This window comes from Rattus rattus, chromosome 8 (genome assembly GCF_011064425.1).
Source record: "Rattus rattus isolate New Zealand chromosome 8, Rrattus_CSIRO_v1, whole genome shotgun sequence".
In the NCBI taxonomy this organism is placed as follows: domain Eukaryota; kingdom Metazoa; phylum Chordata; class Mammalia; order Rodentia; family Muridae; genus Rattus; species Rattus rattus.
Genome location: NC_046161.1, coordinates 26,852,098 through 26,864,456, shown reverse-complemented (window position 1 = coordinate 26,864,456; position 12,359 = coordinate 26,852,098). Strand labels below are relative to the sequence as shown.

At 49.9% G+C, this 12,359-nt stretch overlaps 1 protein-coding gene across 1 annotated transcript in view; it reads left to right on the top strand.

Annotated features, from left to right (window-relative positions):
- Nucleotides 1-365: 365 nt before the first annotated feature.
- Nucleotides 366-12,359, top strand: part of St14 (suppression of tumorigenicity 14) — a 39,253-nt gene continuing 27,259 nt past the window's right edge. Inside the window, exon 1 of the mRNA XM_032909822.1 lies at nt 366-653. Coding sequence (XP_032765713.1) covers nt 573-653 — 81 coding nt within the window. The 5' untranslated portion in view covers nt 366-572. The remainder of the gene's footprint in view (nt 654-12,359) is intronic.

Genomic DNA, 12,359 nt, shown 5'->3' with positions numbered 1-12,359 from the left:
ATGACACACGGGGAAGGCATGGTCTTACAGCAGCTGGCTACGGTTTTGGAGGGACAATAACGGAGACACGGGTATCTGGTAAGATGACTGATCGTAGAGAAAGGTGCAGGGGAGAGAGATTAAAAATTGTGTAAGACGTGGTGGAGAGATGGCCAGTATCAAAGGGTCGGGCTGAAGGGCAGTGCTCCAGGAGAAAGAGCCACCTATGACAAAGAGGAAAAGCGAGCCAGAGCTTTGTGGTGCTTCTATTCGGGGTTCTGGGGGGAGAGGAGGAGCTTCCCGGGGACATGGCGGAAGGCGGGACCGGCCGCAACAGGTGTGCGGGCGCCCGTGCTGGCTGGATGAAGGGGCGGGGCGACCGGGAGGCCACACCCTGAAACTACCTGCGCGGGGAGGAAGGATGAGATCGGGAGCCTCCGCCGCCGGCCGGGCGCGCTGGGCCTGCCCCGGAACTTGGCTCGTGCCTCCCCTCGCACCCTTCGTTCCTCGTGTCCCCAGCACCCCGCGGGTCATGGTAGTCGGCTGCCGGCAGGGACCACGCGTCTGAGACCGGCGATCGGGCCGCCGAGACCATGGGGAACAATCGGGGCCGCAAGGCCAGAGGGGGCTCGCAGGACTTCGGCGCCGGACTCAAGTACAACTCCCGGCTAGAGGTGAGCGAGCACTGGGGACCCCGGACCGGGCGTTCACAGTCCCGATCCGCGCGCACCGTCACCTGCGCCGGGCCCTCGGTTTCGCCCGAGCTCCGCTCTATGGCCCGTGGGTGGCCGGAGCTCGGGTGCACAGGTGGAATTTCCTGTTCGGTGGGTGCCTGGCCGCTGGTGGCAGGGCGGGGCCGGTCGGACCTCGGCCACCGAGGAGGCGGGAAGCCCTAGGGCCCCGAGGCGTCCTGCGTCTTGCCCCCTCTCTTCTTCCGGTGGCTGGAAAAAGAGGACCTCCGATAGGGGTCCCCATTGCTCTGGGCAATCAGTGCTCTGAGTGGGTGACCTGGGCTATGGCAAGGACAAGTTGGAGACTTGTCTGTCCTTGGCCTCTGCAGAAACTCGTTTTAGTCTTCCTGGTCAAAGGCGCTTGTAAGGGGTAAACTCAGAGCAGAGCTTTGTCCACAGAGTGTGGAGCCGAGGGCGTGTTGGCCCTTCAGAAGGTGGCTGTCTGGGTAGTGGTGAAGCCTCTGTCCTGAGCTTTCTGGAAGAAGCCTTTAGTAAATGGGAAGGAGAAGCATGAGAAGTCTCTTGAAAGACCTCAAGAAGTATTTCACTTTATAGTGCACAGTGGGAGGAGGGCGTTAGTTACCTTACTAAAGACAGGACGGAGTGGTGGTGGTGCAGTGCTCTGGTGGGACTAGCGGCCAGGCATTTTTCTGAACCGCAGCAAGAGGTTGGTGAGCGAGGCTTGTTGCCATCTCTGGCAGGGGCAGTTTCCTGGAGCCGAGCTCGCTTCCCCTTCCGCCACTTTTTCATGCGCTCCTTCTCTGGTGACTTGGAGAAAAGCAGATCTCGGGACCGCGAGCCGGGACTCTGCTGCCTTCACATTTCACCGCTTGTAGCCAGAGTCCCCACAACCTGCGCTTCTGTCCTGATGCCACCTGCTGCTGCCCTGCTCTTTCTGTAATTGGGGTGTTTGTGAGTTCTTAGTAATTGCTTACTTGGCGCTCGTGCTTCCTCAGCAGGTAGCCTGTTGTTTGATGTTTGGTCTTCAGGGCGACTTTTCTTTCATTCTCAGTTTGCCCTTCCTGACTTCCCTTTCGAAAAACTGATGCTGATACTGAAAGTGGGTTCTCTGGTGGTTGAACTCAGTCTCCTGCTTAGGCTGGGCGCACAGTTTCTCCCCCGACGGGATCCAGGGTGGGGCTCACCGCTCTGGTCCCTGGACTCCTGTTAGATTCCTATTCAACAGTAACTCCACTTTGCCTTCTCCCTAGGTCCTCATTCATCTTGTCCCCATCCCTTGGGTTGCTCCTACTCACTTCTGCTGGTTTCGTTCGCCTGCTTGGTTCACTCTGTCTTTTCTCCAGTTTGGTTGCCCGACCCCTGTATCAGTGTTGGGCCAGGCACTCACTGCCCAAAGGGGCTCTCAGAGAGCAATAGGATGTGTTTGGTTCATTTAAGGAACTTAGTCTTTTGGGACATGTGAACAGACGCACACACAAAGTTCGACACGATGCAGTGTGTCTTCAAAGAGAAGGCACAGTTCACGTTCGTAGCAAGTGTGCCTTCCACCCTAGGCTTCAGTGGTCCTGGTTGCACCACCCAGGAGGGTCTGTTTACAACTGGGGTCTGCAGATCTGTCTTGACGCTTTCTCTGACCAGTCTGTGTAGCTGCTGCCTCTTGGGTGGCTTCTGTCACAGAGACTGGGGTCATGCTGGGTTCCGGGGGCACCACTACACAGCTTTTGGGTTGTGACTTGTCTGCCTTCTTCCCAAGGTTGATTATGCTGGCCCCTCATGGCTCCCGCAGAGGGTAGGAGTTATGCATATAGTAATGATTTCCTTAGGTAAGACAGTGTTCTCTACAATAGTGAGACAGACTGGGCACTTATAGATGCTGTGGGCCAATATTAGGTGTTTAGGGGCTAGGCCTTTCAGCCTTGAATGTTTAGAGTCATCTGCTAATTGCTCAAACATTCACCCTTTCATTCAGTCACTTATTTGCATAACAGGTATTTACTAAGTACCCAGTGACCAAGCACTTGTCAGGTATTGAGAAGGATCCCAGTCACAGTCCCTGCCTTCTGGGTCACCATGGGTAGAATGGACAAGCACAGAGTGGGCATTTAGAAGGATATCTGTTTAGCCCAAGCTGGTGGCCAGGGCAGATGAATTGCAGGCATCTGTGATGTAGTAACAAGGGAGGGAGGACAACATGGAGCCAAGACCCAGGGCCACCACTGCCTAACCAGGTGATCTGAGACGTTATCCAATCCCAGTAAACCTGTGTTCCCAGCTAGGAAATGGAATAACGTGTGTGACCCCGGTTTAGCCCTAGGATTCAAAGAAGTACTCTTTGCTTAGGAAACCTTTGTGAAGCCATAGTGGTTTTTAGATCAAACAATCAGGGTTTTTTGTTTGTTTGTTTGTTTTTGTTTGTTTGTTATTTTGAGTTTAAAAGGCCCTGAGACCAAAAAGAAAGTGATATTTTTGGGGGTGCAAATTGGGGGCAATCCCTGCCTTAGGTGGGTTCCTGACTTTGCAGAAGCCCTGGGCTGCCTGGCCGAGCACAGGGCAATGATCCATTCATAGAGGGTTCGCTGGGGAGCCACACCCCCAGCCATCTGCAGTGTAGACCATCTTGTTGAGCCTTTCACGTTACCCTGTCTCCAGCTTCTGTGAAAAACACACCCTCCCTTTTTTTTTTTTTTTTTTGACAAGAAATGAGTGGCCTGCTGACCCTGATTTCCTCAGGTTCTTTTCTTCTCTCAGCAGGCAAAGTGCACCTGCAGAAACCTAAGTACTGGGTGCTGGGCGACAGACACTCAGGAGGCAGCGGGCAGTGGGAGTCTGGGAATGTTGTGTGGGTGAGGAACAGCTGCTGTCAGGGGACAGGAAGGCTGTTTCCTCCAGTGGGTCTAAGACCCACCCTCTAACTCTACCCCAGGTCCTGCTGTCCTCACTTCGGAGTCCGGAAAGCTGAGGCAGAGGAAGAGAGCACTAAACTTTTAAGAATTGCTTCTATGTGCCTGAACCTTCTGTTCCCAGAGGACTTGCTTAGGGCCACCTGTGGCTAAGGTGCTATTATCACAGGCTACGGAAGGAGAATCCATCTTGCTTCCTCTCTCTCCTGGTCTCTGTGGACAGTGGCCTCGGAGTGCTGTGGTCTCGGAGTTCCCCTGGTGTCTGTCTGTTCCCTAGTGTGTGGTTCTACCCAGGCTGTTGGCTCTTCTCTCCTGAATCATGAAGTGTGTTCTTGAAATGGGAGAGAGAACCGGACAGAGTCTGGAGAGAGGCCAGGTCTTAAAGATGTTATCTGGCTCTCCGTGGTGACCACAGGGCAGGACCACGTGCAGCGCTAGCTTTTGCTGCTAGTACTTGGTGGCTTATCCTATCGTCTCAGGGGTCACGATGTTCCTCTGTATCCAAGGGGGATTGCTTCCTGGATTTCGGAATCTAAAGTGTTCGTGTTCCTTCAGTGAGGCAACATGGTAGGGCCCTGATTGGATTCACAGCAGAGAGACATTCTGATCACTTTGTCATTAGGCAGTCTGGTCAGTATGTAAGCTGACATGTTGTAGCCTGCCACGTACTGGAGCTGTGTGTGTGTGTGTGTGTGTTGTATGTGATGGTTTTTGGTTTGTGGAGTGTGACTATTCATAAATAACTCAAACAGCCCTCACGCACTTCAGGTCATCTCTAAATTACTTATATAATACAACGTAAACAGTCGTTATATTAGAGACAAACGAGTGTCTCTACCTGTTCCCTGCAGACGCAGTTTTTATTTAATCATTTAGTAATTATTTCTATTTGCTGGTAGTTGTTTGTGGTGCTAATGATTAAGCCCAGACCTTTATGCACTGACTCTGAGCAATCCTCGGGTTCTGTGTAGCCCTGGCTGTCCTGGGACTCGCTCTGTAGACCGGGCTGGCCTCGAACTCACAGAGATCTGCCTGCCTCTGCCTCCCAAGTGCTGGAATGGAAGGCGTGTGCCATCACCACCCTGCCCGTCAGACAAGTTTTCCAGAGTCGGGTTCATACTGAAAGTGCCTCCAGGTCTTTCTGTTTTGCTCTTTCTGCCTGAGGTTTTCCCAGGGGGTTTTGTGACTGTTGTCTAACTGGTCGGAATCTCAGATCCCTCTGTCTGTCTGGGGTCCCTGCTAGGTTATAATGATCATCACGATGGTGATGAGGGAAAGGTGGAGGTTTCCTCTTCTACCCTTGCCTCAGTAAATAGCTTCAGTCCGTTGTCGACTGGCTGCAGCGTTGACGGGGAGAGACTAGAAGCATAGTTTACTCTGGGGCCCAAAGGCCTTATGTAAACTGCCCAAAGGCAGTGGGAGGTAAAGATTTCAGACCTTGATCTGTGTGACTTCAAAGCCCATGAGCTTAACCACAATGCTATTATAAAACAGGGTTCCAAAGACAGGGGTGATTGATGCGTGTCCCCAGCAAATCCCAGAACACATCATTAGGGCGTTGCGAGCACATAAAAAAAAAAAAAAAAAAAAAAGAAGAAGAGGTGATCACCAGGCGCCAGCCCAGTGCACCTAAGTCATCGCACTCCAAACCTGTCTGGTTTTCCTTTTGATGGCTGAGGTAGCTGGGAGACCAGGAGCACAGCAGGGTGATCGCAACGTGGCTTTCAACGAAATGTGCCTTCATTTATTATGTGCACCATTAAATATCATGGCACTATTTTAAACTGAAAAGCAATTCACCCAAATCAGCCTCGGGCCAGCCCTCAGCTGGTGTGCGAATGTTACCATGTAGTGCACAAGTCTGGCGAAGGCATAGCATTGAACCTGTCTCTGGGCCTCATGGAGGACTGGGGACTGGCAGTCTTAAGGTCTGGTAGGTTTGCGAATGATCACACATTATGCTAAGGAGTCCCTCTGAGTGGTGACCTTTGGGGTGCCCCGCATTTCCCTCTGGGTGTTGTGCCTTTCCCTCTTTAGTGACGATTCCGACGGGACATTCAGACTTGGGACATTGGCCTCTTGGCTTCTGGAGACGGCAGTAAGCCGGGAGAGAAAGGCCGATGCCACTGATGGTTTAGCAATGACTCAGACGGAGCTAGCTGGCCCTCTGGGTGGATTGTCGAAACAGAACGTGTCCATCTGGGTCTGGAGGAAAGACTGCCCGCATGACACCATTCTCCCAGATGGAAACAGAAACCACCTCCCTCCCTGGCTCCTCACCCCACCCCAGTGCATCCAGAGTTTTGAGGTGACAGTGATTTTACCACAGACTGAGCTTGTCATTTGTCCAGTGGCTGTCCCGAATCTAAGGTGCAAGTTGGTTTGTTTTTTTCGATCCCTCCCACACCATATTTATCCAGATGGGTTAAAGAATATTTGTGAGGACCAGTGAAGTAGCTCAGCAGGTAAAATCACATGCCAAACCAGCCATAGTTTTATCCCTGAAACTCATGAAAGCTCTACATGTAATGGCTATATCCTAGCATTCCTCCTGTGAGATGGGAGGGAGAGATAGAAAAGTTGCCCAGGAGCTAGAAAGACAGCCAACCCCCAGCGTATCACATAGCAGAAAGCCCTCAGAGTAACACATAGCAGAAAGGAAAAAAAAAAAAAAAAAAAAAAAGCAAAAAAAAAAAAAAAAAGATCCTGTCAAAGTAAGGTAGAAGGAAAGAACCGACCCTTGAAGTTATACTCTCTCTCTAACTTCCTCACACACCTGCACCATAGCACAGGCACATCCACACACACATCATACACCCCTGCACTAATAAGGAAAAAAAATAAAATATTAGAAGGCTAAGAAAGTTTAGTATACATTCAAAGAAAATATGCTCAACCCGGATACACAGTGTTTTTATTCTATTGCTCTAATTAGATGTGTCCTGTTTATTTTATGTATGGGTGTTTCATCAGTACGTATGTATGTGTAATGTGTGCAGGCTGAATGCCTATAGAGAGCAGAGGACAGCACTGGACTTACAGATGGTTGTGAGCCACCATGAGGGTGCTGGATGTTGAATTCCGGTCCTCTGTAAGAGCAATAGGTGCTCTTAACCGCTGAGCCATCTCTCCAGCCAGTCAGAATATATATATGTGAGTACACTGTAGCTGTCTTCAGACACACCAGAAAGAGGGCATCGGATCCCATTACAGTGGTTGTGAGTCACCATGTGGTTGCTGGGAATTGAACTCAGGATCTCTGGAACATCAATCAGTGCTCTGAACTGCTGAGCCATCTCTCCAGCCCCTAGTCAGTCAGAATTTTTAAATGAGAGGAAGTGCTCTGGCAAGTGGCTGCTGTTTATGCGAGTTCCGTCTCTCCTTCCTTCCCTCTCTCTGTTTTTGTTTGTTTGTCTGTTTTCAAGATGGTCTCACTATGGAGATCTGACTGTCCTGGATCTCACGATATAGACCAGGCTGGCCTTGAACTCACAGGCACCCGCCCGCCTCTGCCTCCACAGTGCTGGATAGTTAAACAAACCTCTTAAGGTTTCTTTGTGATGACAAAAGTTAGGGAGGGGTTTAAAGTCAAGAGGTTAGAAAGAAGATGAGAAAGTGCATTTTTTTTTTTCTGGAATTCGTTTGCCAGGGTAATGATTTAAAATTTTAAAAATGATTTTCATCTACGTGTATGTGTGTGTGTGTGCATCCCTGTGTATATAGACACGTATGTGCAGGTGTTCTCAGAGGCAGAAGAGGGCATCAGATCCTCTGGAATTATGGGTGCTTGTGAGCCACCCCATGTGGGTCTCACCAGTGAGCCATCTCTCCAGCCCCTGTTCCCTGAAGTTTTAATCCTGTAAGTAATGCTATGGTTGTTGGTACCCTCCAAAGGCCCCAATTTTTTTTTTAATTTTTAAAATTTTTCTGGGGAGACACTATGAAAAGCATATACATGGAGGTCATTTATGGGAGTCAGTTCTCTCCTACCACACGGGTACCAGGGACTGGACGCAGGCTGTCAGGCTCGGCAGCAAGCATCTTTAGCCACTGAACCACGTCACTGGCCTTTATTAAATATCTTTATTCTTTTGCTTTCGTTTTTACGTAAGTTTTTTCCCCTATTAATCTAGTCACCCACTCTACATCCTGATGGTAGCCTCTCCTCCCTGCTCTCCTCCCAGTCCCTCCCTCCCCCTCCCCTCTCTCCTTCTCAGAGAAGGGCAGGTTTCTTGTGGGTTTCAACCTGCTCCAGTCCGTCAGCTGCAGTAGGACTAGGCGCCTCCCCTTTCACTGAGCCTAGACAAGGCAGCCCAGCCAGAGGCAGAGGGTCCAAAGGCAGGCCACACAGGCAGAGGCAGTTCCTGCTCCAGTTGCCAGGGGACCCACGTGAAGACTAAGCCGCCCACCTGTCACACATGTGCAGGGGGCCCAGGTCCGTCCCATGCATGCTTTCTGGTCAGTGGTCCAGTCTCTGTGAACCCCTGTGGGCCCAGGTAGTTGATTCTGTACGATTTCTTGTGGTGTCCTTGACCCCTTTGGCTCCTCCAATCCTTCCTCTCCTTCTTCCGTAAGATTCCTTGGACTCCGCCTAATGTTTGGCCGAGAGTCTCTTAAGCCATAAGGAAATTGTGGAGCTAAAACCATAGTGCCTCTCCTTCCGGTTCCCATCAGTTGAGAGTCTAGGAAGGGATCTGTCCCAGGGAGTTCATCTGATGGGTCATAAAGGACAAGAATTACCCATAACCCTCCCTATCTGCTCTGCACATCTAACCAACCACTGATTGAAAATATCTGAAGAATTAAGTATGCCCATATAGGTTTTTCTTGCGTTTATTCTGAAACATATAACACACTGCCAGTTTGCCTATGTTTACATCTAGAGATAATTTGAGGTATACAGAAGGATATGCAAGAGCTATAGGTAAACAGTACTTCATTTTATTCAAGTGACTTGACTTGGGGACTTACAGGTCCTGTCATCCAATGAAACCTGGAATCCGTCTTCTGTGGGTGGGGACCAGGACCTATTCCAGATGGATATGACTTCTGTTTCGGTCTGTCTTCACTTTTCTTTGTTGGTTACTGACTCTTTGAAGGGATGTTTCGGTCCGTCACGCAAGCTTCCCCTTGGTGCTGTCTCATTCCTTCTCCTTTCCATTGATTGTTTAGGTGAGCAACTTGTGTTTTTGGACGATTGATGAAAACGCAGAGATCAGGTTGTGCTATCTCATTTAGATGCTGTTCACGAGAATATGACTGATGAGGAGGTTAAGCCGGGTGGCCAGAGGTTTGGAAACCATTCCGTTTGACTGATTGGGGGAATCAAGCATGGTTAGCTAGTGAGAACAGAGGAAGAACACACACACACACACACACACACACACACACACACACACACACACACACACACACACACACACAGACTCAGGCACTGCCCTGAGCCGGAGAAATCAGACTGGTTGGATGGTAGCGCTCACAGGGGAGTGATTTTTTCGAAGCCGATCCCACTGGAGAGAAGAAGGCCTTGTAATGTTGGTGTCCAGTGAGAAGGAGATTTCCCAGAGAAGCAGATAGCTCTGGGATTGAGAGCAGGGATGTCTCCTCGAATCTGCTAGCCTGCTCTGAGGATGAAACTCCGAGGATCCTCCGAGCTGCCTCCTGAGAGTCTGGCTTGTAATTATAAACTCGGCGGAAAGGGTTTCCCGGTTTGCATGTCCAACTCTTTCACTGTAGCCGATCCTCAGATCTGCAGCTTAATTAGGGGCCTGGGAGCCACAGAGCACATGTTTCTGAATCTTACTAATTTGCGGAGGCTTGAGGGTTTTGTTTGCACATCCCCCGGGGCCTCCCAAGGCACATGCAAACCGTGGTATCTATATGCCGTGTGTTGTCCCTCAATCATAGAAAAGAAAGTAATGAATCTTTCGGTACAAACAATGCCTTGAATGATTCTCCATGGATACACTTAACTTTGTGTAGTGAAAAAAGAAAAAAAAAGCCAACACTCCCCAAATCTTTCATGTTGTGTACTTAGATTCCATTTTTAAAATGATCCAGCGGTGAAGCTAAAATACATTAGTAGCTGAGGGACTGAGGAGCTCGAGGGGGCAGGAAGAAACAAAGTGTGGCTTAAAGGGACAATGGGCTGGGTGTGGTGGCACACTCCTTTAATGGACTCCCAAGACAGAGGCTGATCTCTGAGTTTGAGGCCAGCCTGGTCTACATAATGAGTGTCAGGACAGCCAGGACTATGTACAGAGACTGTGCCTCAAACCCTTCCCCCCTCCCAGAGAAAAATAAAAAGACAAGGGGAGGGACTTTGTGGGCTGGAAGCAGGACACAGCCTTGTCTATAGTGGGCACAGGAACCTACCCCAGCAGGAGAGCACATTGAAAGACCATGTACAAGTATGGCAGGAGACCTGGGTAGTGTGGAGACCATCAATGCCACACCAGTACAGCGTTTTGAAGTGCTACGCTATGGGGAACATGGGCAAAACCAACAAAACAGTTCATTAATTCTTACGTTTTTTGCAGAACTCTAAATTATCTCAACAAAAATTGCAATAGTAAATAAAACAAAACAAACAAATAAACAAAAAAACACTAGCCTCTAAAATAGGGATGTAGATTCAGTGAAAAGTCTAGAAAACTGAATGAAAAGACATCAGGAGATGCTCGCCACGCCTCTCCTTTCTGTTGACTAGTTTGTTTTTTGGGAGTGGGGTGGGGTCGGGTGGGTTAGATCAGCGGGGTTGTGCTGTTACACTTGGCCTCGCTGGGCAGGGAGGATGGTGAGGTGGTTGGGCCATATCTCATTCTCCTGCTTCTTCCCACCCTCCCACTCTCCAAATCAAAGAGTCAATAAGTCTCTGTGGGATTGAGGATGGAGGCTATGAGGGAGGGGAGGTAGGAGAGGCTCAGGAAGATGCACTGGGCTGGGGCTTTTTTTTTTCTTTTGATGAGCACCCCACACCACACCTGGGCTTGGTCCCCCCTGGGCCTGTCAGGTCTGCTCTGGACGGGTGAATGCATGGTGGGTGGGGAAGTAAAAATCAAAGGGACATAGTAGAGAGGCCCCTGTCATTAGCAAGAATTAGCTAATTATGTTCTCTAAGGGATCATTAGCCCAGTTTTAAGAGCGAGAGACTGAGGCCCAGTGAGAAGTATTTGCCCCAAGAGCTTAGGGGGCTCAGCCCAGAATCCCCATGTAGGTCACACCCACTGTACTCCACAAAAAAAGGAAAGGTTTATGTCAGGCAGGCCCTCCCCACACTGCGTTCCTTCTCTTCTGAGAAGGAAGGTGTCTTGTGGCTGGGATGTATGGCTTCTGTCCCCAGGCTGTGTTGGCAGCGGCCACCACTGTGGGCTTCAGTTTAGACAGGAGGCAGAGAGGCATAAGAGGAGCCTGCTGTGCCCTGTCAGAGACTCTCGTTTCTGTGTGTTGTGGACAGAGCCAGGTAGGTCCTGGGGACTTTCCCTCGTGATCAAATCAGGTATGGAGACTTTCTGTTTACTTTACTCAGTGAGAGCTACTGGCCTTCTGTTGTTCTGTTCTGTTAGGCTGTAGTTGATACCAGGACAGAAAGTCTGCATCCAGCATTCACATCTTATGGAACAGTGGAAGGAAGCCAGTGATAGGGTCAGATAGCAAAGATGGGGTGCTGCTGCGTGGGGAAATGGTGAAAAGGTTCGGGAAGCCTCCCTTCTCCCCATGTGGCTAGGCCTGAAGCTGGCTGGGTGAATGGGGAGAGTGTGTTTCCCTGGTAGCCCCAGGGAATTTGAGGAATGATGCCTTAACTATTACGGGAGGGTCCTATGCCAGCCCACTCCACAGGTACCTTGCATCCTGGGTGGCTTAAAATAGACTGGCTGGAGCTGGTAAGCCAGGCCGCTTCCTTCACCAGTGGTGAGAAGTGGGTGAGCCTGGCTGCCGAGAAACTGGGAAGCGTGGGTGGAGTTTCTCAAGTGACAGTGACCCAGGCACTTGTTAGAACCTTTCCAGGTCCCGGGTGCTGCCCCTGTGAAATACAGCAGGGTCTGCAGACCGGGAGAGAGGCTGGGAAATCCCAGTGCTGATGAGCAATGTGTTTGTTCTCTAGATCACTTCTTACTAGACAAGACTGGGGAAGGGCTGACTGGCATTCAACAGGGACCACGGGTGCCCGTGATCGGAGAGGCGGGCTTTTGGGTTGATCAAATGCTGTGACTAGTGGCTGGGTGGGAGGTTTCAACCGTGTGCTTTTTCTTTCCTTCTCTTGGGTTGCAAAGTTCCTCTTGGATGAGCGTTTGGGCCGGGTTCTGGGTTGTAACAGTGATGGCTGGGTGAAGTCTGATATCGGAAGCTGGCAGGCAGGTGGCCGCTGGTTTGCTGGAGAAAGTCCTCAGAAGAGCTATTCTAGCAGAAAAGTCTTGGGGGGATATCGTGGGTTTAGTTCAACTCCCTGAAAAAATACCAGACTGTCCCAGTAGACATTCTGGTTTCCCAGTACATATGAAGTTAATTTCCCTTTTATTCTGTTAAATCTTAAAAAAAAAAAAAAGCAACTAACCAAACGAAAACAATCAAAAACCAACATACCAACTTAATTAAGAGTAGTCTTGCTAAAAAATGTAACTGACAATATGAGCTGCTGTTAAAATGGTGCCCATGGATTGAAGGTGACCTTACCTTCGGTTTGTAAGCAGCACCATATCTTAAGTGGAGTGCAATAAAATGATTTATGCCAGTAATCAGCAACTTGACCTCTGGCTTTTCTCTGACTCCACCTCTGCTGTCTATCAGA